The following is a 23,283-nucleotide window of genomic DNA, read 5'->3' on the forward strand; positions in this document are numbered from 1 at the left end:
TTAGAAGGTTTAAAAATGTAGCAGTAATTTTTGATTTTTTCATGGAAATTTCCAAAACTTATTTTTCTAGGGACCTGTTCAGTTTTGAAGTGACCTTGGGGTCCTGTATGTTGGAAACCACCCAAAAGTGATACCATTTTAAAAACCACACCCCTCAACATATTTAAAATTGCTTTCGGGTAGTTCATTAACCCTTCTGGTTCTTTTCAGGAAGTAATGGAAAGTGGCATGGCAAGAATGAAAAAGTTTATCTATACCACCAAAATTTTGATAACTTCTGAACAGGCCGCTATAGCCAGCAGACTCTAAGGTCGTTATTTGGCAGTTACCTGCCATGGCAAACATCAGGGTCACACAATCAAGATCTCAGGGTGCCGATGAGGTTAAAGAGGGAACCCCCACACTCTGTTATCTATTTAGATTCTGTAGTTACTATTGACAGCAGAATCTAAGGGGTTACACGTCCATGGTCAGTGGCAACTCTGATAGTGGCTGATGCAGCAAGTTGTCAGCGACAGTGTACAGGTGACAGTTACAGGATTGTCACCCGTAGGGGAATGCTAGTCTCATCGCAGGTCAGTAAAAATACATCTATTGGTCACTAAGGGGTTAATATTTAAATGTGTATTATTTACTTTATTTATTTTAGTACATTTCTCGGAGAAACCCTTTAAGGAGATCGGTGGTTGTCATGAAGGTATTATATCTGTGTTTTCTCCAGTAGTACCCATTATAAAAATCAAACAAAAACATCAAAAATACCCATAAAAGTATATGGGACTGTGAAAATTATGGACAGCACAAGGATGGCATCAGTATACAGTGACAGGTCCTTAATTAAATTGAACCTGTCACCTAATACATGCTGGCCAAACAGTGGGCAGTGTGTATCAGCCACTGGCTGTAGTATCCCTGTCATGTATGTTTGACTCTAAAACACTGCGGCTTTTCAGAGAAAAACCACACACTTTTAATAGACGCCAAGAACAGAGATGCACGAGTGACTGGTCAAACAGGCGGGTCCACAGCGGCTTCTATCTACCCGCTGAAAGTGACTGGCAAGCCTCTGCCTATGTGCGTGTATAGGCAGAAGCTTGTCAATCACTGTCAGCGAGCAGAGAGAATTCGCCGGCTTTTAAAAGTATGTTTTTCTCTGAAACCCCCCAGTTTTTAAGAGACAAACAAACATGACTGGGATACTACAGTCAGTGGCTGATAAGCGCTGCCCACCATATGGGCAGCATGTATTAGGTGACAGGTTCCCTTTAATATTGCAATGGGAAGGAGAGACTGCACTTTAGTTTTTTATTCTTTCGTACGAGAGATTCACAGATGAAACACTAAAACAGTGACCAACTGATGAAAATCTGATCCAAAACATTGAGGAAACTAAAACTTTTTTTTTTACCAGAAAAATCACTGATGTCTGAATGATGCCTTAGGTCTACTCCTACTCTGCTAAGTGAGTGGAGTGTGCAGCCTAAAACCGGATAAACACATTGTAAACACCATTGTAAGATTATGTTTTAGATCATAAAAGTGAATTTACACCATGTGATGCACAAGTACTAAGATGCTTTATATAAATCACTGGAGGAACACTTTTATGAAAGAACTATATACTTTACCAGAAGAACCCTGCATTTACTAGTTAATTACCAACAAAGCTATGAATATTGAATACAACCATAACAGACACCAGCAGCAAAAAAATAAAATCAGCTCATCTTCAACATTTATTGCTCGTTTCAATTGCTAATACAGTCCTGCTCATCGTTATTAGCACCCATGAAGTTTAAGTACATAATGAGGAATTTCTCCTGAAAAAAATGAATCAAGTGAAACAGTTTTTTTCTATAGAGCCCTCGAGTTAGATACAAAAGAGCAAATGATAAACAATAATTTTAAACAAAAAACAATGGGAGGGAAAAATAGAAAAACCTAAACCTTGCTGTGTCACTGGTACTGGCACCCTTTACACTAATTTAGTATGGAAACACATTTTGACTCGCCTGTGGTAAATCACAAAAGAGATTCACCTGTGATTGTTGGTGCCCATGTAACATGAATTAGCCAATGAATGATGACTTTAGTGCTTTAAAAAGCCACATGGTAGGCCCTGTTCTTTTGTCACAATGGTGAAGACAAAGGAGCTGTCTGAGAACATCAGAACTGCTATTATTATCAAACACAAGACTTTCAAAGGGTATAAGGCCATCTTCAAAGACCCTGGTATCCCAGTTTCAACAGTGCGCAATGTTATTAAGAAGTTTGCCAAGAGTGGAACCAGGGCTGTGGAGTCGGTAAGCCAAACCTCTGACTCAAACTCCGACCCCTCAATTTCAATGACACCGACTCCCCGACTCCTTCATACATGGCTCATGTTTAAGTGATAAATTTACTGTAGCACAGATTCATCTCAGCTAAAAGTCTAGACCCTTAGATTAGGAATAGGACATTTCATAACTTTCCCAAATTCTTATGAAAAAAATATTGCCCACAAACTGTATTGAACTACTGTACCTAATTTATTATATATTTTAGGAGTTAGAGTCAGTCCATTTTATACCAAAATGGACACCTACTCCGACTCCACTTCCACAGCCCTGCATGGAACCATCAAGAACCTCCCTGGACGTGGAGGAAAGACGGATTTTGGTAAGACCTTACCTGTAAAATCCTTTTCAGTGAAGGAAGGAAGGGAGACACAGATCCATTACTAGTGGGTAGGCGAGCCCCACAGGGATAGTTCACCTCAGATTAGAAAAAGTGATGACCGGCCCCTCCAGCATAGGCTCCTCCTACTCCCATGTTCCTCAGTCCGTACACAAGCTAAGGAAGAGCAGATAACACCTGCAGAACAACACAACCCCTTCTGAAAAATCAGAAATGCGAGAGAACAGGTTATGCATATAACAGAAAGAAAACACAGTCCCAGGCACTACTCCCTGGACCTGACAACTGCGATGAGCTGGCAATGCTGGAACAGAGCCCTAGCGCGCCGACCCCAGTCCCGATGACTGCCATCAGAGAGGAGTCGCGCCGCATCTGGAAAACTATAATACACTTCTGCCCTGGGAGGGTGCTGTGTCTCCCTTCCTTCTTTCGCTGAAAAGGATTTTACAGGTAAGGTCTTACCAAAATCCGTCTTTCAGCAGCAGAAGGGAAGGAAAGGAGACACAGATCCATTACTAGTGGGACGTCCCAAAGCAGTCCAGAACTCAAGGGTGGGAAACAGTGGCAGAATCGCCAACACCCCAACAACTTAGTCAAGCGCGCAACAAGCGCCAAAACTAGATAAAAAGATAACCTAAACCACCGCCGCCTGCAGGACCCTGCGTCCCAAGGCCGCATCGGCGTAAGCACTCACGTCCACTTTATAAAATTTAGTAAAAGTGTGGACGGAGCGCCAGGTAGCCGCCCGGCAGAGCTGCGCTGCCGAGGCCCCCTGACGAAAAGCCCACGACGAACCAACAGCTCTCGTGGAATGAGCTCGCACCTTAACCGGACAAGGCTCGCCCTTGAGCCGGTACGCCTCCAGGATAGACGAACGTAACCACCGAGCTATAGTGTCTTTGGAAGCCAGCTGACCACGCCGACGACCAGCAGGAATCACAAAAAGAGAGTCCGACTTCCGAAACCCTTGCTTGATTGAAAGATAGAACTTCAATGCTCGCACCAAATCCAACGAGTGCAAGGCCCGCTCCTTTGGACTCTTCGATTTCGGACAGAGGGAGGGCAACACGATATCCTGATTGACGTGGAACCTTGATACCAACTTAAGCAAAAAATCGCCACGGGTACGAAGCAGCACACGATCCGAGTGGAATTCCAGGAAAGGGGGCGAGCAAGACAGTGCCACCAACTAAGAAACCCTTTTCAAGGAGGTGACCGCCACCAGGAAGGCCACCTTCCAAGAAAGCAAGTAAAGCGTAGCTGAATCCAAAGGCTCAAACGGCCCATGTCGAAGAGCCTCCAAGACTAGATTGAGCTGCCAAGGAGCCACAAAGGCCCTCCGAGGCGGAAACTGACGTGCAATCACGCGAAAAAACAAACGCACATCTCTGCGCGAGGCAATAGCCTTCAGAAAAAGCACAGACAGTGCAGATACCTGACCCCGCAAGGTACTAACTGCCAGACCCTTGACCAAACCACATTGCAGAAAGGCTTAAGAAGTTGGGAATGGAAAATGCCCTCGGGTTTCTTGATGAACCAGAACACCATGAATTGAAGGCCTCCCCAATTCTGTGATAAATCCTAGCCGAAGCTGGACCTCTGGCCGCCAGCAAGGTGGCAATGACATCGGCTGAAAACCCACGATGGGTCAAGATCTCGGTCTCAAGAGCCAAACGAAGAGACTTCAAGTCCGGATGGCGAAAGGGCCCCTGGGTTAACAGGTCCGGACGAAGAGGCAGTGGAAACTGGAGGCGCCGCCAGAAGAGACACCAGCGTTGAATACCACGCTCTCCTCGGCCAATCCGGCGCCACCAAAATCGCCGAGATCTGTTCGAGTTTGATCCGCCGGAGCACTAGAGGGAGTAAGCATACCGGCGGAAACACGTAGATCAGCTCGAACTGGTCCCACGGGGCCACTAGAGCATCTACCGCCACAGCTTCTGGGTCCCTGTACCTGGACATGAAGGTCGGGATCCTGGCGTTCAACCTGTATGCCATGAAGTCCACTTGGGGAGTCCCCCAACGGGAGCACAGCAGTGCAAAAACTTCCGGATGAAGGCTTCATTCTCCGGAATCCACCTGCTTGCGACTGAGGAAGTCCACCGTGATATTCAGCGCTCCTGGGATCTGAATCGCGGATATGGCTGGAACCTTGGACTCGGCCCAAACCAGGATCCGGGAGACCTCCATCATGAGTCTGGAACTCCTCGTCCCGCCCTGATGGTTGATATACGCAACAGCTGTTGCATTGTCCGTCTGAATCCGGAGCGGCAGACCGCTCAAAGGGACCGTCCAATGTCGGAGACAGAGAAAAAATGCTCTCAACTCCAGGATGCTGATCGGCAGAGACGACTCCTCTGACGACCAGACCCCCTGAACCCAGAGATCGTTCCAAACACCCCCCCCCCCAGCCAGACAGGCTGGCATCGGTGGTAAAGACCGACCACCGTGGGAGGAGGAAGGATTTCCCCAGGGATAAGGCCTCCGGACGTAACCACCATCCAAGAGACTCTCGCACCCTGCGGGAGATACCGACACAGCGATCCAGCGAAGCTGGCGATCGATCCCAAAGGGTCAGAATAAGATCTTGGAGACCCCGGGAATGAAATTGTGCAAACGGTACTGCTTCCATTGCCGCCGCCATCAGACCCATAAGGCGCATACACTCCCGAAGGGACATCGTCATCGCCGACCTCATAGCCTGGACATGGTGACGAAGGTTCGCTTGTTTGTCCGGAGGTAGGGACACCGCTGCCCGTACCGTGTCGAAATGCATCCCCAAGAACAGGATTGACTGCGAAGGCTCCAAAGACGACTTCTTCCAATTGACCAGCCACCCGAAGTCCTCCAGGTGCTGAAGGGAGAGATCGCGGGCTGTCACCGCCTCCTCCGCTGTGGGCGACACAATTAACAGGTCGACCAGGTAGGGGAGAATTGCAACTCCTTGCCTTCGAAGGAGCGCCAAGAGCGGCGCCAGAATCTTTGTAAAAACCCTGGGCGCCGAGACCAACCCGAACGGTAGGGCCACAAACTGGTAATGGGCCTGACCTATGGCGAACCGCAGGAAGCGCTGGTGAGCCCTGCCGATAGGGACATGCAAATAGGCGTCGCGGATGTCGATCGACACCAAAAAATCGTGCTGCGACAGGGCCGCCACGACAGAGCGAAGAGACTCCATACGGAATTTCCGGGTCCGGACATGCAAATTCAATTCTTTGAGGTCCAGAATGAGGCGAAACTTGCCCTCCTTTTTGGGAACCACAAAAAGGTTGGAGTAAAACCCCCTTCCCTGGTCCTCCGGTGGAACCGGAATCACCACACCCTGCTGCAGAAGAGAGTCTACCTCCCGCAGCAGTGCGGCAGCTAGCCTGGGCTCGGACGGGATCTGACGAAACCTGTCCGGGGGTTGAGAATGAAACTCTATGAAATAACCTTCCGACATAACCCGCGTCACCCAGGCGTCCGATATGTGTGACGCCCAAATCAACCCGAATTATAGCAGACGACCTCCTACCCGAGAGCCCTCGAGAGGGTTCCTGGCGTCAGTCCGCCTTAGCGGGCTTTTTGTCAACCTCCCGCTTGTCCTGACGGAAATGTTGTTTCCAGGGAGTACGGGATTTCTGGGAGGTCTTTTTTCCAGAAGACAAGGGACGATCCGATCTCCAAGAAGGCTGACCGAACCGCCCCTTGAGCCGACGACCACTACCGGCACTTGACTTGCCGGATGTAGAAACCGCTGCCTTTCGCTGCGGCAAAGCCGTATCTTTGGCCTTTGCCTTAGCAATCAGCTCCGTGAGGTCCGAACCAAACAGCTGACCGCCCTTGTAAGCCAGACTCCGCAAACCTTGTTTGGATACTGCGTCTTCGGTCCACTGTTTAAGCCATAGTGCTCTCCTGACAGTGACGGCCGAGGATTGAGCCCTGGACATCACCGAAGTAGTATCCAGCACTGCGTCCCTGCCATATCGGGCCGCCTCTTCCAAGAGCTGGAAGAGCCTTTCCACTTCAGCCAGCAGAGTTCCATCTTGCCATGCCGTCCGCAGCTGACCCGAAAGCGAAGCAGAGCGACCCTGCCGATTCTCTTCATCAGAATCGGAGGTCTCACCAGAAGAGTCTGTCAGCGATTCTGAAGCCTCCGACGCACTGCGCAGAGGAGACGGCGCCGCCACAGGCCTGAGACGCTTCTTGCTTCTAGACGTCGGTTGGGACTTAGCAGAGACCCAATGACCCAGGAGGTCAGACAGACTGTCAATGGAGCGAGTGAGCGCCTCCACCTTAACATCACTGAGACTCCCAACTAGCGTCGAACCTGACGCCGTTGAAGACCCTGGCGTATCAGATACGCGTGACTGATCCTGAAGCGGACCGGGAGAGAGATCCGCGCCCCCTGGACCCTGATCCGACATGCCCCCACACAGTAGCGAGCGTCGCGGATAAGGCGGTAATAACCTTACAATGGGTACAGTAACCAAGGATGTGTGAATTCCACTACCACAGCTTGCTCTTGCACAAAAAATCACCCGGCACTGAAGGGTTAAAGCTCCTCCTTAGAAGGAGAAAAGCTACCCCAGCGGCTTGCAGAGCAGAATAGTGCACCTCCAGAGAGGGTTAACAGCCTGATGGGCCGGACCCTGTTCAGAAGGGGTTAATGCTACTGATCCGCACTGCCCTTTTGTGAGGTGTGCGTCAGAGCCAACTCAGCAGGGAAGTAGCAGCGCCGTTACAGCACATCCTGTCAGCCTAGGACATAAGGAAAGTGCTGTGCGGTGTAATCCCCCAAAAAGGAACTTTCTGCCTAAAAGGCAGGAAAGACTCACCAGCTGGCGTAGAGACTGCTCTTCTCGGTGTGTTGAGAGCGGGGAGCAGGGAGTAGGAGACGCTGCACGAGGCTGGACGCTGGCCGGAAGAAGAAGGGGCAGGGACATCTCCAGCGCGCGCTTTCCCGGCACTTGCCGTCACGATGCTAAGAGTCCAACAGCAGAGAGACGCTAAGCCACGCCCCCCGCCAAGCTATGAACAGAGCGCGCGAAACCTCCGTCCCTGCTCCCCTGCCAGCCGAGGATCAACGCTGCATGCAGAGGAGAAATCCCTGCAAGTCAGAAAGAAACAGCAGTCACCACAAGACACATATACAGTGACAGCGGCTGCCGCAGCAGCCGCTGAAAGCACTCCATAAGAGCACTTACCCAGCTGAGCGCCACAGGGACCCCCAGGGATGTGTGGCCCCGTGGCCCTTGCTCCCCCCCACGGCGGAGCGCGCGCGCAGAGACCCCACATAGGGGGTACGCAGATCCGCCAGGGGAGGGTCAGGGGTCCCAGCAGCGCTGAGACCCCCTGAGACCTCTGGACCACGGGGGGGGGGGGGGGTCCAGGTCTCCAGGATAAAAATAAGAAAATCTTCTGAGGAGCTGCGAAGGCAGCGACTATCCTCTGCGACCTCAAATTTAAAACTGAGGAACATGGGAGTAGGAGGAGCCGGTCGTCACTTTTTCTAATCTGAGGTGAACTATCCCTGTGGGGCTCCGCCTACCCACTAGTAATGGATCTGTGTCTCCCTTCCTTCCCTTCTGCTGCTGAAAGAGGAAAATTGACAAGAGATGTCTTCGAAGGTTGGTGCGAATGGTGGAAAAAACACCATGTTAAACATCCAAAGACCTGAAAGCCAACCTGGAACAGTCTGTGGTCATGGTTTCAACAAGTACCATACGTCGCACACTAAACCAAGCAGAGCTTTATGGGCGAAAGGCCAAGGAAGAAACCATTGCTGAAGAAAAGACATAAAAAGGAACGACTGATCTTTGCCCAAAAGTACCTTGACAAACTTTCTGGGAAAATGTTTTGTGGACAGATGAAACAAAAATAGAGCTTTTTGGCAATGCAAAGCAACAGTTTGTTTACAGATGGCACAATGAAGCTTATAAGGAAAATAACACCTTACCAACATTTAAGCATGGTGGAGAATCCATAATGCTGTGGGGTTACTTTGCTGCATCTGATACTGGAGGCCTTGACCGTATCACAGGAATCATGAAATCAGAGAATTATCAAGAGATTTTAGAGCGAAATGTCCTACCCAGTGTAAGGAAACTTGGTTTGAGTCGAAGATCATGGGTCCAGAAAGACAATGACCCAAAACACACAATCAAAATTACAGAGGAATGGTTGAAAAAGAAAAAATGGACTGTTTTAAAATACCAGCAATGAGTCCTGATCTCAATCCCATTGAAAATCTTTGGGGTGAGCTGAAATCTGCCATTGGGAAAAAGAACTTGAGTAAACTGCAAAGGAAGAGTGGGGGGAAATTCCAGCTGAGAAGTGCAAGAAGCTTATAGAAAGGCTACACGAAATGTTTGGAGGCTGTCAGCAATGCCAAAGGGTGTGCAACCAAGTATTAATTAGGGGTGCCTTCATTGCTGCACATGCTGGCTATTATGTTTTTTTCTTTCAAATTGCAATATGAAAGTTGAAAAACAATGTTTTATTGTAGTATTACTTTGGACCACTAATTAAAAAATCCTGAGGATATAACTTTGGTACATTTCCAAGCGACACTACTCCATCCTCCTCCTCCTGGACCTGTCATCTGCCTTCGACACAGTCGACCATTCCCTCTTACTACAGATTCTCTCATCTCTTGGCATCACGGACTTGGCCCTATCTTGGATCTCCTCATACCTAACAGACAGGACATTCAGCGTCTCCCACTCACGTACCACCTCCTCATCTCGCCCCCTATCTGTCGGTGTCCCCCAAGGTTCAGTTCTAGGACCTCTGCTCTTCTCCATCTACACCTTTGGCCTGGGACAGCTCATAAGAGTCTCACGACTTTCAGTATCACCTCTATGCTGATGACACACAGATCTACCTCTCTGGACCCGATATCTCCTCCCTACTAACCAAAATCCCACAATGTCTGTCGGCCATCTCATCCTTTTTCTCTGCCAGATTTCTAAAACTTAACATGGATAAAACAGAATTCATCATCTTTCCACCCTCCCATTCATATCCCCCATCTGACCTATCCATCAACGTCAATGGCTGTTCACTCTCCCCAGTCCCACAAGCTCGCTGCCTTGCGGTAACCCTGGACTCTGATCTCTCCTTCAAACCACATATCCAAGCCCTTTCCACTTGCTGCCGACTCCAACTCAAAAATATCTCCCGGATCCGCGCATTCCTCAGCAAAGACTCTGCAAAAACACTAGTGCATGCCCTCATCATCTCCCACCTTGACTACTGCAACCTCCGGCTCTGTGGCCTCTCGCACCCCTCCAATCTATCCTAATCTCTGCTGTTCAACTAATCCACCTGTCCCCCAGCTATTCCCCGGCCTATCCCCTCTGTCAATCCCTTCACTGGCTCCCCATTGCCCAGAGACTCCAGTTCAAAGCCCTAACCCTGGCATACAAAGCCATCCACAACCTGTCTCCTCCATACATCTGTGATCTAGTCTCCCGGTACCTATCTGCATGCAACCTCCGATCCTCATAAGATCTCCTGCTCTACTCCCCTCTTATTTCCTCTTCCCATAATTGCATACAAGATTTCTCCTGCGCATCCCCCCTACTCTGGAACTCTCTACCCCAACACATCAGACTCTCGCCTACTGTGGAAGCCTTCAAAAGAAACCTGAAGACCTACCTCTTTCGACAAGCCTACAACAGGCAATAACCACCGCTCCACCACATTACTGCATGATCTCCTCTACCCCCACCTACTGTATCCTCACCCATCCTTTGTAGAATGTGAGCCCTTGCGGGCAGGGTCCTCTCTCCTCCTGTACCAGTCGCTGACTCGTTTTGTTAAGATTATGTAAATGTTTTTGCTATGTATACCCCCTTTTTCACATGTAAAGCGCCATGGAATAAATGGCGCTATAATAATAATTAATAATTATACTAATAATTTCCATTTATTTCTGAAGATATTGTATAGTCTATGGAAAAAAATGAAGGGGTGCCAATAATGGTGAACAGCACTGTATATGTAGAAAAAGTGATAAATAAATCAACATACTTGAAGCACCGCGCTCTGTCAGCATGTACAGGCTTTTTAACCTGAGGGTAGCTAAAAAAAAAAGAAGAAGAAATAATAAATATATTAATACTGTTTTTAATTAAATAAGCAGATTAATTTTAGTTCATAATGGAGTTTTTCCATAAATAATTGATGGGGTTGCCAACTTTTAAGATTAAGGTTGTTTTCTCATATTTACTGCTAGATCGCATGCCATCACTTCCAGATTATTTATTTGAATAGGTCGGTGTACATGTTCCCTTTACAACAAGTGGCCGGAAGAACAGTGGTGCAGATAAATACAGTAAAACCAGAGCCACTGCCCCTCAATCAGTGGATCAGTGGGCTTCCAGGCAATCAGAACCCCACCAATTAGAGAATAATGTTATAGTATATTCTAGTATAATAGCATCACTTTCTGTTATGGGAAAACCCTTTAATTGAGAGGGTAGCCTGAGGCTTTTCTCTACAACTAGCTGATTGCTGAAGATCCTAGTAGCAAAATCCTCTGCAAACAGATTGATTTTTGTGAACACTTACACAATGACCCTTCAAATAGGTTGGTATAATTCTTAAAGCGACCCGGTCATCAGGACATTACACCCCCTAACTGATGGCATGTGAGTAAAGAGCCTTCAATCCTTATTAAATCCATATCTTTCTTTTAGAATTTTATTTTGACATCTTAAGAGAAATTCAGTGTTGAAATCTAGTCGCAAATGCAGGGAGCAAACATCGCACTTCCAGCTCTCCTGCTTCTCTCCCTTTTCCCAGCCAGCCTTTGGTCTCTGATAGACAGGTCATTCTTCAATCAGTGACCTGCCTTCAGTGCCCAAAATTTTACATAGTTATCTCCTGATGAAGTCGTGAGAGCTGTACTATTGATCTGCGCATGCGCCGCTCCCTCTGAGGAGATGACACCAGAGCAATTATGATGCCTGCACAAAATATCAGGTGGTGGAAGCAGGTCATGAGAGAAGAGTAACCTGTTTGTGAAAGAATGGAGGCCGGTGGCAGGAGGGTGAAAAAGAAAGAGGATTTCTTGAAGATGTCAAAATAAAATTCTACCAGCAAAGTTTGGATTCAATAAGGGTTAGAGGCTCTTTACTCACATGCCATTAGTTAGGGGTGTAATGTCCTGATGGCAGGGTCGCTTTATATGTGCAGCTGTCTAGAAGAGCGGCCTTTCCACTTTGGTCATTAGGAGTTGCGATAATGAGATCCTGCTCAACTAGCTTTATATAAGTAATACAGAAATGGATGTGTGAGTGTATTGTCAGATTACTCCAGCTTCTAATTTAAATTAAGCAAAAATAAAAGCAGATATGGGAATTTTTCACATCCTCACTAACCTGGAATGTGGCATCTCCCAAAAGATCCAGTCATTCTCTGCAACTGCTCCTACTCTGAATGTATTTTGTAAGCACCAGTCAGCAGACATAAGGGGCATTTGCAAGGACTCAAGTGACAGAATGGCTTGATGTCTACTCAAGTCATAAATGCGTATAATACCAGTCTTTTCTGCTACCATCAACTGGAAGAAAGGAGGAATATTATGTCATAACAAAAATATGAGACAAAAAAAAAACAATTAGGGTAAAGAAAAATTAAACATTTTAAGAAAGTTGAAGAATTGCACATGTTCAAACAATTGTATTCTTATTAGACAAGTTTCTAAAATAAATTTAAGGTAAATGAATTATGAATTGACTAGGTCTCAGATTTAGCTTAAGTTATTTTATACAGGTAACGGGATGTCTCACTTTCGATCTTCAGGAGCACCGCTCTTCGGCCTCCGGCCTCTGCGGAAGCACCGAAGTTAGCGGGAGCAGCACTTGCAAGCTGTAGAGCAAACATTGGGCGTGCTCTTTGCTTAGAAAACTGCCCACCTGTGTGGTGGCCTGTAACCTTTCCAAGGAGCAGTAGTCTATAGAATTAAAAATCCCCCTGTTCTTGAGAATGGGGAAGATTTTAATAAGAAACAATTTGCAATGCTGCTTTTGTATAAGCACTTTGCAATTTTACCAATTTAATAAGATCAGAAAACACTTTTGAAAGAGATGGTTTGAGTTTTGATTAGAATAGCACAATAATCAGCAATATTCAGTAAAAAAAATGGAAACTTGATGAAACCATCATGTGTCAATAGCTGGGAAAAAAAGAACATGATCTGTCCAGGTTAACCTAAGAATCATGTCGCTCACCATAGATAAGTGCATTGGGTCTACTCCAATACACAGTATATAATGATATATAACTGCTTGATGCACTGACTGGGATATATGTACTTACTGAAGAAATTAATTCAGAGGCTTAAAGAAGCCAACTGAACATATATATTTGGCTATTAGATAAAGAGTAACCGTCGTTTTAAGTTTTATTTCATAAATCAATAATGCGTGTGAAAATAAGAAACTTTGAAATCTTATAAGAGAAATCTGCTTCATTTTCCTCTTGGACTGATCTTTTCCTCTCAATTCATTGATCAAATCTGTTAAATCTGTGTTCAGTAAAGATAGTTTTTAACATTATTGAGATAGGAGATGACAGTTGGTCCTTTTAAAATTCTATGGAGAGGAAAACAGGAGGAGCTAGAGACATACAGATATTCTGCTGCAAGTTCTACAAGCCTACAACCTGCGGTAACCATCGCTCCACCACATTACTGCATGACCTCCTCTACCTTCACCTACTGTATCCTCACCCATCCCTTGTAGACTGTGAGCCCTCGCGGGCAGGGTCCTCGCTCCTCCTGTAACAGTCGCTGACTCGTTTTGTTAAGATTATGTAAATGTTTTTGCTATGTATATCCCTATCACATGTAAAGCGCCATGGAATAAATGGCGCTATAATAAATAATAATAATAAGTTCTACTGAAAGGAAAGTTACAGTTCTTCATAGAGCTTTATGAGCACTAACTGTCATCTATCTTAGTAATGAAAAAATCTGCATTCACTAATAATAATGATAATTGATTATTATACAACGAAAATAGGATTTATTAATGGATGGTGACATAAGAATAATTCAAACCTTGTAAGCTTCAAGTGGATGCCAAACCACACTCATCCCAGGTGAGCGCAGCATAAACACTGCAATTTGGTTACCAGCTAAGTCCCAAATTCTAACAAAAAAGAAAGAAAAAAATGATATCACGGAGTAAGCATTCACATAAGGAAGCTTAACCACTTCGCGCCAGAGCCTGTTTTTGCCTTCGTGACCGGGCCAATTTTTACAATTCTGACCAGTGTCACTTTATGAGGTAATTACTCTGGAACGCTTCAACGGATCCCCCTGATTCGGAGATTGTTTTTTCGTGACATATTGTACTTCATGATAGTGGTAAAATTTCTTCGATATGACTTGCGTTTATTTGTGAAAAAAATCGAAAATTTGGCGAAAATTTTGCAATTTTCAAACTTTGAATTTTCATGCCCTTAAATCAGAGAGATATGTCACACAAAATAGTTAATAAATAACATTTCCCACATGTCTACTTTACATCAGCACAATTTTGGAACCAAAATTTTTTTTTTTGTTAGGGAGCTATAAGGGTTAAAAGTTGACCAGCGATTTCTCATTTTTCCAACAAAATTTACAAAAACATTTTTTTAGGGACCACATCACATTTGAAGTGACTTTGAGGGGCCTTTATGACAGAAAATACCCAAAAGTGACACCATTCTAAAAACTGCACCCCTCAAGGTGCTCAAAACCACATTCAAGAAGATTATTAACCCTTCAGGTGTTTCACGGGAATTTTTGGAATGTGGAAGAAAACAATGAACATTTAACTTTTTTTCACAAAAATGTTACTTTAGACCCAATTTTTTTATTTTCACAGGGGTAACAGGAAAAAATGGACTACACAATTGGTAGTGCAATTTCTCATGAGCGCTCTCATACCCCATATGTGAGGGAAAACCACTGTTTGGGCACACTGCAGGGTTCGGAAGGGAAGGAGCGCCATTAGACTTTTTGAATGTAAAATTTATTTGAATAATTAGCAGACGCCATGTTGCGTTTGGAGAGCTCCTGATGTGTCTAAACAATGGAAACCCCCCACAAGTGACACCATTTTGGAAACTAGACCCCTTAGGGAACTTATCTAGATATGTGGTGAGCACCTTGAACCCCAAGGTGCTTCACAGAAGTTTATAATATTGAGCTGTAAAAATAAAATGTTCACATTTTTCCCACAAAAACGTTTTTCATCCCTAATTTTGCATTATCATAAGGGTAATAGGAGAAATTGCACCATGAAATTTGCTGTGCAATTTCTCCGGAGTATGCCGATACTCCATATGTGGGGGAAACCACTATTTGGGTACACTGCAGGGTTCGGAAGGGAAGGAGCCCATTTGACTTTTTGAATGTAAAATTTGTTTGATTAATTAGCGGACACCATGTCGCATTTGGGGAGCCCCTAATGTGCCTAAACAGTGGAAACCCCCCACAAGTGACACCATTTTGGAAACTAGACCCCTTAGGGAGCTTATCTAGATGTGTGGTGAGCACCTTGCACCCCCAGGTGCTTCACAGAAGTTTATAATATTGAGCAGTAAAAATAAAATTTTCACATTTTTCCCACAAAAAATGTTTTTCATTCCCTAATTTTGCATTATCATAAGGATAACAGGAGAAATTGCACCATGAAATTTGTTGTGCAATTTCTCCTGAGTACGCCGATACCCCATATGTGGGGGAAAACCACTGCTTTGGTGTACGGCAGGGTTCGGAAGAGAAAGGAGCGCTATGTTGGCTGGGATATGTTGCAGACACCAAGTCACATTTGAAGAGTCGCTGACATGCCGAAACAGCAGAATCCCCCACAAGTGACCTCATTTTGTAAACTACACCTCTCAAGGAATTCATCTAGGGAAGTAGTGAGTATTTTTTAATTTTTAAATTTATACCATTGGGCAGTGAAGAAAACATAATTATATTTTTACCACAAAAAAATGTTTTACCCTCAGATTTTACATTTTCACACAGGGCAATGGGTAAAAATGGTGCCGAAATGTGTCACACAATTTCTTCTAAAAGTGGCAATACCCCATATGTGGCTGTATCATACCGCTTAGCCCTACGGCGAGATCTGGGAGGGACGGAGCGCTATTTGACAATTGGAGAACAAATTATTGTAGAATAGGCATTTGGATTTGGGAGCACAAAATTTTCTGAATTTCTTTTGGGGGGCAAGGGCCATTTCGCTTTTCCAGAGCCTTTCTGCTACCAGTAACTTGGAAGCCCCTTATATTTTTAACAGATGACGAACCTGAGTGGGGACTAGCTTTTTTTGAGGACTGAGTTGAAGCTTTCATTGGGAACATTTTACATAACATTTATCCGGCGCTCGAGGCTGAGCACTTACATCGGGGTTTCCATCTAAATTTCCAAGTGATGTAATTCAGATGAAACCCCTGTGGGATCCATTCACTGTAATGAGGCAGCAGAGTTACTCTGGACTCCGTCTGGCCTCTGTTTAGCGGTGTCCTTTTTTTCAGAAGTGCACAAAACTGTGGCCAACCGCACTTTTATGCACGCCTAAAAAAACTGACACCGTGGGATCACAGGCTAGACGGCATCCACAGTGGCCTATATCTGCCTCATTACAGGGAATCTTCCGTCATGGGTTCCATCTGAATCACGTATTTCAGAGATTTACACGGAAACTCTGGCGTAAGTGCTCAGCGCAGAGCGCAGGATAAATGTGAGCAGAGCCTTACTGCGATCTTTGGGAGACATAATAAACAAATCAGTAGCAGGTGAAGAATTGGTTTTATTTATTTTTTACGCCGTTCCTCGTGCGGTATAAGTGATGAGATTACTTTATTCTTCGGGTCAGTGCGATTACAGAGATACCAGATTTATATCGGGTTTTTATGATTGACAGCTGTCACACACTAAGAGACGCTTTTTTTTGCAAAATCTAATTTTTGCATCGCCATATTTTGAGAGCTATAATTTTTCCATATTTCGGCCGACAGAGTCATGGGACGGCTTGTTTTTTGCGGGACGAGTTGACATTTTTATTGGTACCATTTTTGGGTAAGTGACATTTTTTGGTCGCTTTCTATTCCGTTTTTTGTGATGTAAAATTAACAAAAACCAACAATTTAGGAATTGTTTTTTGAGTTTTTTTTTATGCTGTTCTGCGTGTGGTAAAAGTGATAAGGCAGCGTTATTCTTCGGGTCAGTACGTTTACAGCGATACTACACTTACTGTATATTTTTTTTATGTTTTGGCGCTTTTACACAATAAAACAATTTTATAGAAAAAATATTTTTTTACATCGCTTTATTCTGAGAGCTATAACTTTTTTATTTTTCGGCTGATGGAGCTGTATGGCGGCTTTTTATTTGCGGAACAAGATGACGTTTTCAGCGGTACCATTTTTATTTCCATTTTGCTTTTTGATCGCATTTTTTTCCACTTTTTGTTTGGCAATATGATGAAAAAGCATAGTTTCTTGCTCCGTTTTTTATTTATTTTTATTACGGTGTGCACAGAAGGAGTTAATTAGTGTGACAGTTTTATAGATCGGGTTGTTTCGGACGCGGCGATACCAAATATGTGGACTTTTTTTATTTTTGCATAAATATACGGATTTATTAGTTTAATATTTTATTTATTTATTTTTATTTATTTTGTGATTTTTTTTTAACAGTTTGAAAACATTTTTTGACTTTTTTTTTACATTTTTACTTAGTCCCTGTATGGGACATTAATTTTATTTTTCTAATCACTGATCTCATGCAATGTAATAGACATGTATTGCATTGGATGAGATCTTTGCTGACAGTTCTACACTGTCTGTCTCCTGCTAGAGTTCAGCTGCAGGCTGAGCCTAGCAGGACTCCATATATGGCAGATCTGGAGGCGGTCATGTGACCTCCAGCTGCCATAACAACAGCAGGTCCTGGAAGGCATCAGGGGGCCGTCGGAGAGGTAAGTTGACGACCCCCTCTCCACTCACTATCTTCTATATGCCGCGATCACTATAGATCCCGGCATATAGAAGATAGGAAAGGGTTAACATCATTGGGACCTGATCCAATCAGGTCCCGATGATGTCCCCTGTCAGAGCTATCGCTCTGCACCGGAACCGCAGCGCTTGCAGTTGGGGTCCTGAGGGCTGCGGGACCACCCACCGTTTTTAAACGTTGGCGCTGCACAGAGCCCAGGCAGAGCTGACGTTAATGTACAGTGGGCGGTCCTGAACCGGTTAAAGAGGTTGTCCACTACTTTTACACTGATGGCCTATCCTTAGGTTAGGTCATCCATGTCTGACCGGACGGAGTTCGACACCCAGCACCTCAGCCGATCAGCTGTTATCGGTGTCAGCGGCCGGAAGTATTTACTCGCTGAGCTGCTCCATCTACTTGTAGTGGCCGGGGCTAGGTACTACACATCCGCCTCCTATTCAAATCAATAGGCGGATGTGTAGTACCCTGCAGCAGTCACTACAAGTAGATGGAGCAGCTCGGCAACTAAGTACTTCCGGCCAGTGACCGCCGCCACTGATAACAGCCAATCGGCGGGGGTCGGACCCCTGCAAATCAGACATTAATGACCTATCCTGAGAATAATGTGTAAAAAACTATCGCACTCCTGGTAGGGTTGGTGCTCAAGTAGGGGCCAAACCCGAAATCATGGAGGTTTAAACTTGGCACTCGTATGACTCAATAAATATTTTATATATTTTTTAATGAAAAAAAGTACAAAAACAGACGTTTCCGTCACTGTGGACCTTCATCGGTGTACAGTATATTGCGACCAGTAGATGTGAGTGTGATAGATCTCTCGGAGGTGCGGTAGCTTAAGAATAGAGGTAAACAGATCAGATGTCTGGCGGTCGGAACGTGGTGTCCACCGCTTGTTCCTGTGGAAACGAATGTAAATAAAAATGGTACCACTGAAAACGTCATCTAGTCCCGCAAAAAAACAAGCCGCCATACAGCTCCATCAGCCGCAAAATAAAAAAGTTATAGGTCTCAGAATAAAGCGATGCAAAAATTTTTTTTTTCTGTAACAGTTTTTATTGTATAAAAGCGTCAAAATATAAAAAAACAATATAAATGTAGTACCGCTGTAAACGTACTGACCCGAAGAATAAAGCTGCCTTATCAATTTTACCACACGCGGAACGGCATAAAAAAAAAGACAAACGAAAAAAAAAAATTCCGGAATTGTCGTTTGTTTATTCTGCCTCCAAAAAATCGGAATAGAAAGCGATCAAAAAATGTCATGTGCCCGAAAATGGTACCAATAAAAACATCAACTTGTCCCACAAAAAACAAGTCATCTAATCACTTATACCACACGAGGAACGGAGTAAAAAATAAACTCTAGGGTTAGGGTTGGGCTAGGGTTAAGGTTGAGGTTGTGATTTTTTCAAAAGTAAAGAAAAAAAATGACGACAATATGGCGACTAGTGTTGAGCGCAAGTGCTCGCTACTTGAGTTTGCATCGGGTCCTCGGGTATGCACTAAGTATCGCGGGTGCTTGAGTGACATGTTCGAGCCTCCACCCCATATGTTTTGCAGCTGTTATACAGCCAAAAAAACCTTGCGGGGATTGCCTGCCAGGCACGAGCGATCCCCGCATGTTTTTTTTTGGGTGTCTAATAACCGTGAAACATGAGCACCCGCGATACTTGGTGCATACCCGAGTACCCGATACAAACTCAAGTAGCAAGCACATGTGCGCAAGACTAATGACAGCTTATTCAATATGATGACCTAATGTTATCAAATTCTGTGTCATACCTCTGGATTCAAAATGTTCACTATACCCCTTGATAAAATCCTTGAGGGGTGTAGTTTCCAAAATGCTGTCACTTGTGGGGGTTTTCCACTGTTTAGGCACATCAGGGGCTCCCCAAACGCAACATGGCGTCTGCTAATTATTCAAGCAAATTTTACATTCAAAAAGTCAAATGGCGCTCCTTCCCTTCCAATCCCTGCCATGCGCCCAAACAGTGGTTTGCCCCCACATATGGGGTATTGGCATGCTCAGGAGGAATTGCACAACAAATTTTGCAGTCCATTTTTTCCTGATACCCTTGCAAAAATAAAAGAATTGTGGTCTAAATTGACATTTTTGTGAAAAAAGTTAAATGTTAATTTTTTTCTTCCACATTCCAAAAATTCCTGTGAAGCACCTGAAGGGTTAATAAACTTCTTGAATGTGGTTTTGAGCACCTTGAGGGTTGCAGTTTTTAGAATTGTGTCACTTTTTGGGTATTTTCTGTCATAAAGGCCCCTCAAAATCACTTCAAATGTGATGTGGTCCCTAAAAATATGGTTTTGTAAATTTTGCTGGAAAAATGAGAAATCGCTGCTCAACTTTTAACCCTTATAACTTCCTAAAAAAAAAAAAATTTGGGTTCCAAAATTGTGCTGATGAAAAGTAGACATGTGGTAAATTTTATTTATTAACTATTTTGTGTGACTTATCTCTCTGATTTAAGGGCATGAAAATTAAAATTTTGATAATTGCAAAATTTTCACCAAATTTCCTATTTTTTCACAAATAAACGCAAGTGATATCGAAGAAATTTTACCACTATCATGAAGTACAATATGTCACATAAAAACAATCTCAGAATCAGGGGATCAGTTGAAGCGTTCCAGAGTAATTACCTCATAAAGTGACAGTGGTCAGAATTAAAAATTGGCCCGGTCATTAACGTGCAAACTACCCTCTGGGGTAAAGGGGTTGTCCGGTCCAAATTGAAAAGTCTACACTTGTAGTGAGCGAGGACACGCCCAATAGATGGACGCGCCCACTGCACGGGTCCGTCACTACATGGGGCGAGGCCTTGCTCAGCACAAATGTATGGAGCGAAGCCGCGCCCACTGGCCAGGAGTATGCATAATGCATACATACCCTTCGGTCCCCGGCTCAGAAACCGGCGAATCCCCGCAGTTTCACAGTGCCTGCGCTGGGGAATTCATAAGTCTGACGTTACACAGAGTGACTGCAGACTTATCAATTTAGACCAGACAACCCTTTTAAGGGAAGCCAAGACCAGGTATTTCCTCTAACAATATTACATAGCAACCATTCAAATAAATGCAATGTGCATTGCAATGGGTCCATGTGTACACCTATACATTATCATTTGTTTGCTGCTCATGCATAAATCAACCTAAATCACGTACTGTATACCTCTGTATATCTGCAGGCCATATCTCCACTGCAAATAATAGCATTAAATATAAATTGTATTACCATATTAATTTTGATCCGACAATATACATATGAGTGTGGTACAGTTGTTGTGGCTCGGTCCATAGACCACATCAAATAATCTCTGACTGCAGGAAGGGAGCCCTGAAAACCGCCTCCTAGCTCCCGGCGTTTGTGGCTGGCTATTCTTTTGATTAGCCAGATTGACGTGACGTCCCATGTGCCAGGCAGGCTAATCAAAAGAAGAGTCACCAGGAGGAGGTTCTCAGGGCTCTTGTTTAGAGACCACAGAGTAATGTTATTGGCCTGTGAATTGTTTCGTACCAACTCTAACAGCATTGATTTCACTACATAAATGCCCGTATGTAAGATGATCAATGAAACCACCTTGTGTATATACTGCTCCTATGGCATAGAAGAGCGAAAATTAGGAATAGAGATGAGCGGTGTTCGACTAGTACTGTTCGCCAATCTCAAATTCGAGCTGTTTTGGGCGGTGTTCGAGTTGTTCGACGAACCCGAACGATTTGCAAAAAATTCGGCTGTTCGAGGTTATGTTCGATAACTGTTCGTGCACCAAAAGCGTGTCCTGCATGTCTGGCGCTATTTAGAGCACCAATCATGCAGGGATTGTCTGCCACTCACTGTAATGCCACAGCCATGGTGGTTGTGGCATTACAGTGATTGCCCAAATCGATGGGAACAGTGCTCACAGTGAAACATGAAAAGCCGGCAATTCAGCAGCGGCATACACCGGTACCCGACAATTTAGAACCGAAAGAATAGAGCTTCACACATAGATTAGATAGATAGAAACATGTCAGTCACACATATAAGAAGCACAGTGACAGTGTTGCTTACTGTACTTGTCATTTAGTGTAAAGGATTTATCAAAAAAAATAATAGTGTTTTCATGCACCGTCTCTTTAAAAAAGCCGGCTGGCAATTCAGCATCTGTACCCGACAATTTAGAATAGAAGGAATAGAGAATCACACATAGATTAGATAGATAGAAACATGTCAGCCACATATATACGAAGTACAGTGACAGTGTTGCTTACTGTACTTGTCATTTAGTGTAAAGGATTTATTAAAAAATATAATAGTGTTTTCGTGCACCGTCTCTTTAAAAAAGCCGGCCGGCAATTCAGCAGCGGTACCCGACAATTTATAACAGACAGAATAGAGCTTCACACATAGATTAGATAGATAGAAACATGTCAGTCACATATATATGAAGTACTGTGACAGTGTTGCTTACTGTACTTGTCATTTACTGCAAAGGATTTATTAAAAAAAATAATAGTGTTTTCATGCACCGTCTCTTTAAAAAAGCCGGCCGGCAATTCAGCATCTGTACCCGACAATTTATAACAGAAAGAATAGAGAATCACACATAGATTAGGTAGATAGAAACATGTCAGTCACATATATATGAAGTACTGTGACAGTGTTGCTTACTGTACTTGTCATTTACTGCAAAGGATTTATTAAAAAAAATAATAGTGTTTTCATGCACCGTCTCTTTAAAAAAGCCGGCTGGCAATTCAGCATCTGTACCCGACAATTTAGAATAGAAGGAATAGAGAATCACACATAGATTAGATAGATAGAAACATGTCAGCCACATATATACGAAGTACAGTGACAGTGTTGCTTACTGTACTTGTCATTTAGTGTAAAGGATTTATTAAAAAATATAATAGTGTTTTCGTGCACCGTCTCTTTAAAAAAGCCGGCCGGCAATTCAGCAGCGGTACCCGACAATTTATAACAGACAGAATAGAGCTTCACACATAGATTAGATAGATAGAAACATGTCAGTCACATATATATGAAGTACTGTGACAGTGTTGCTTACTGTACTTGTCATTTACTGCAAAGGATTTATTAAAAAAAATAATAGTGTTTTCATGCACCGTCTCTTTAAAAAAGCCGGCCGGCAATTCAGCATCTGTACCCGACAATTTATAACAGACAGAATAGAGCTTCACACATAGATTAGATAGATAGAAACATGTCAGTCACATATATAATAAGTACAGTGACAGTGTTGGTTACTGTACTTGTCATTTAGTATTAAAATAAAGGATTTATTATTAAAAAAAATTGGCGTGGGGTTCCCCGTAATTTTAGTCTCTAGCGGAGGTTAAGCAGACAGCTGGGGCAGATGTTTGAAGCCTGGGAAGGGGGTAATACCCACGGAGCTTCCCAGGCTACTAATATCAGCCCCCAGCTGAATACCTAGCCTTTACTAGCTATTAAAATGGAGGACCCCCCCCAAAAAAATGACGTGGGGTCCCCCCTAATTTAATAGCTAGCAAAGGCTAGGCAGACAGCTGGGGGCTGATATTAATAGCCCAGGAAGGGAACCTTGAATATTGGCCCCCTC

The 23,283-nt window shown here is 44.1% G+C and overlaps 1 protein-coding gene across 1 annotated transcript in view; it reads right to left on the reverse strand.

The window, feature by feature from the left end:
- Positions 1-23,283, reverse strand: part of NUP37 (nucleoporin 37) — a 95,732-nt gene that overhangs the window by 13,344 nt on the left and 59,105 nt on the right. The window contains exons 6-8 of the mRNA XM_073651520.1: positions 13,727-13,817; positions 12,045-12,226; positions 10,693-10,743 (exon numbers count right to left, since the gene is read on the reverse strand). Coding sequence (XP_073507621.1) covers positions 10,693-10,743; positions 12,045-12,226; positions 13,727-13,817 — 324 coding nt within the window. The remainder of the gene's footprint in view (positions 1-10,692; positions 10,744-12,044; positions 12,227-13,726; positions 13,818-23,283) is intronic.

Source organism: Phyllobates terribilis, unplaced genomic scaffold (assembly GCF_046119375.1).
Source record: "Phyllobates terribilis strain yellow unplaced genomic scaffold, ASM4611937v1 Scaffold_11__3_contigs__length_659146591, whole genome shotgun sequence".
Classification (NCBI taxonomy): Eukaryota; Metazoa; Chordata; class Amphibia; order Anura; family Dendrobatidae; genus Phyllobates; species Phyllobates terribilis.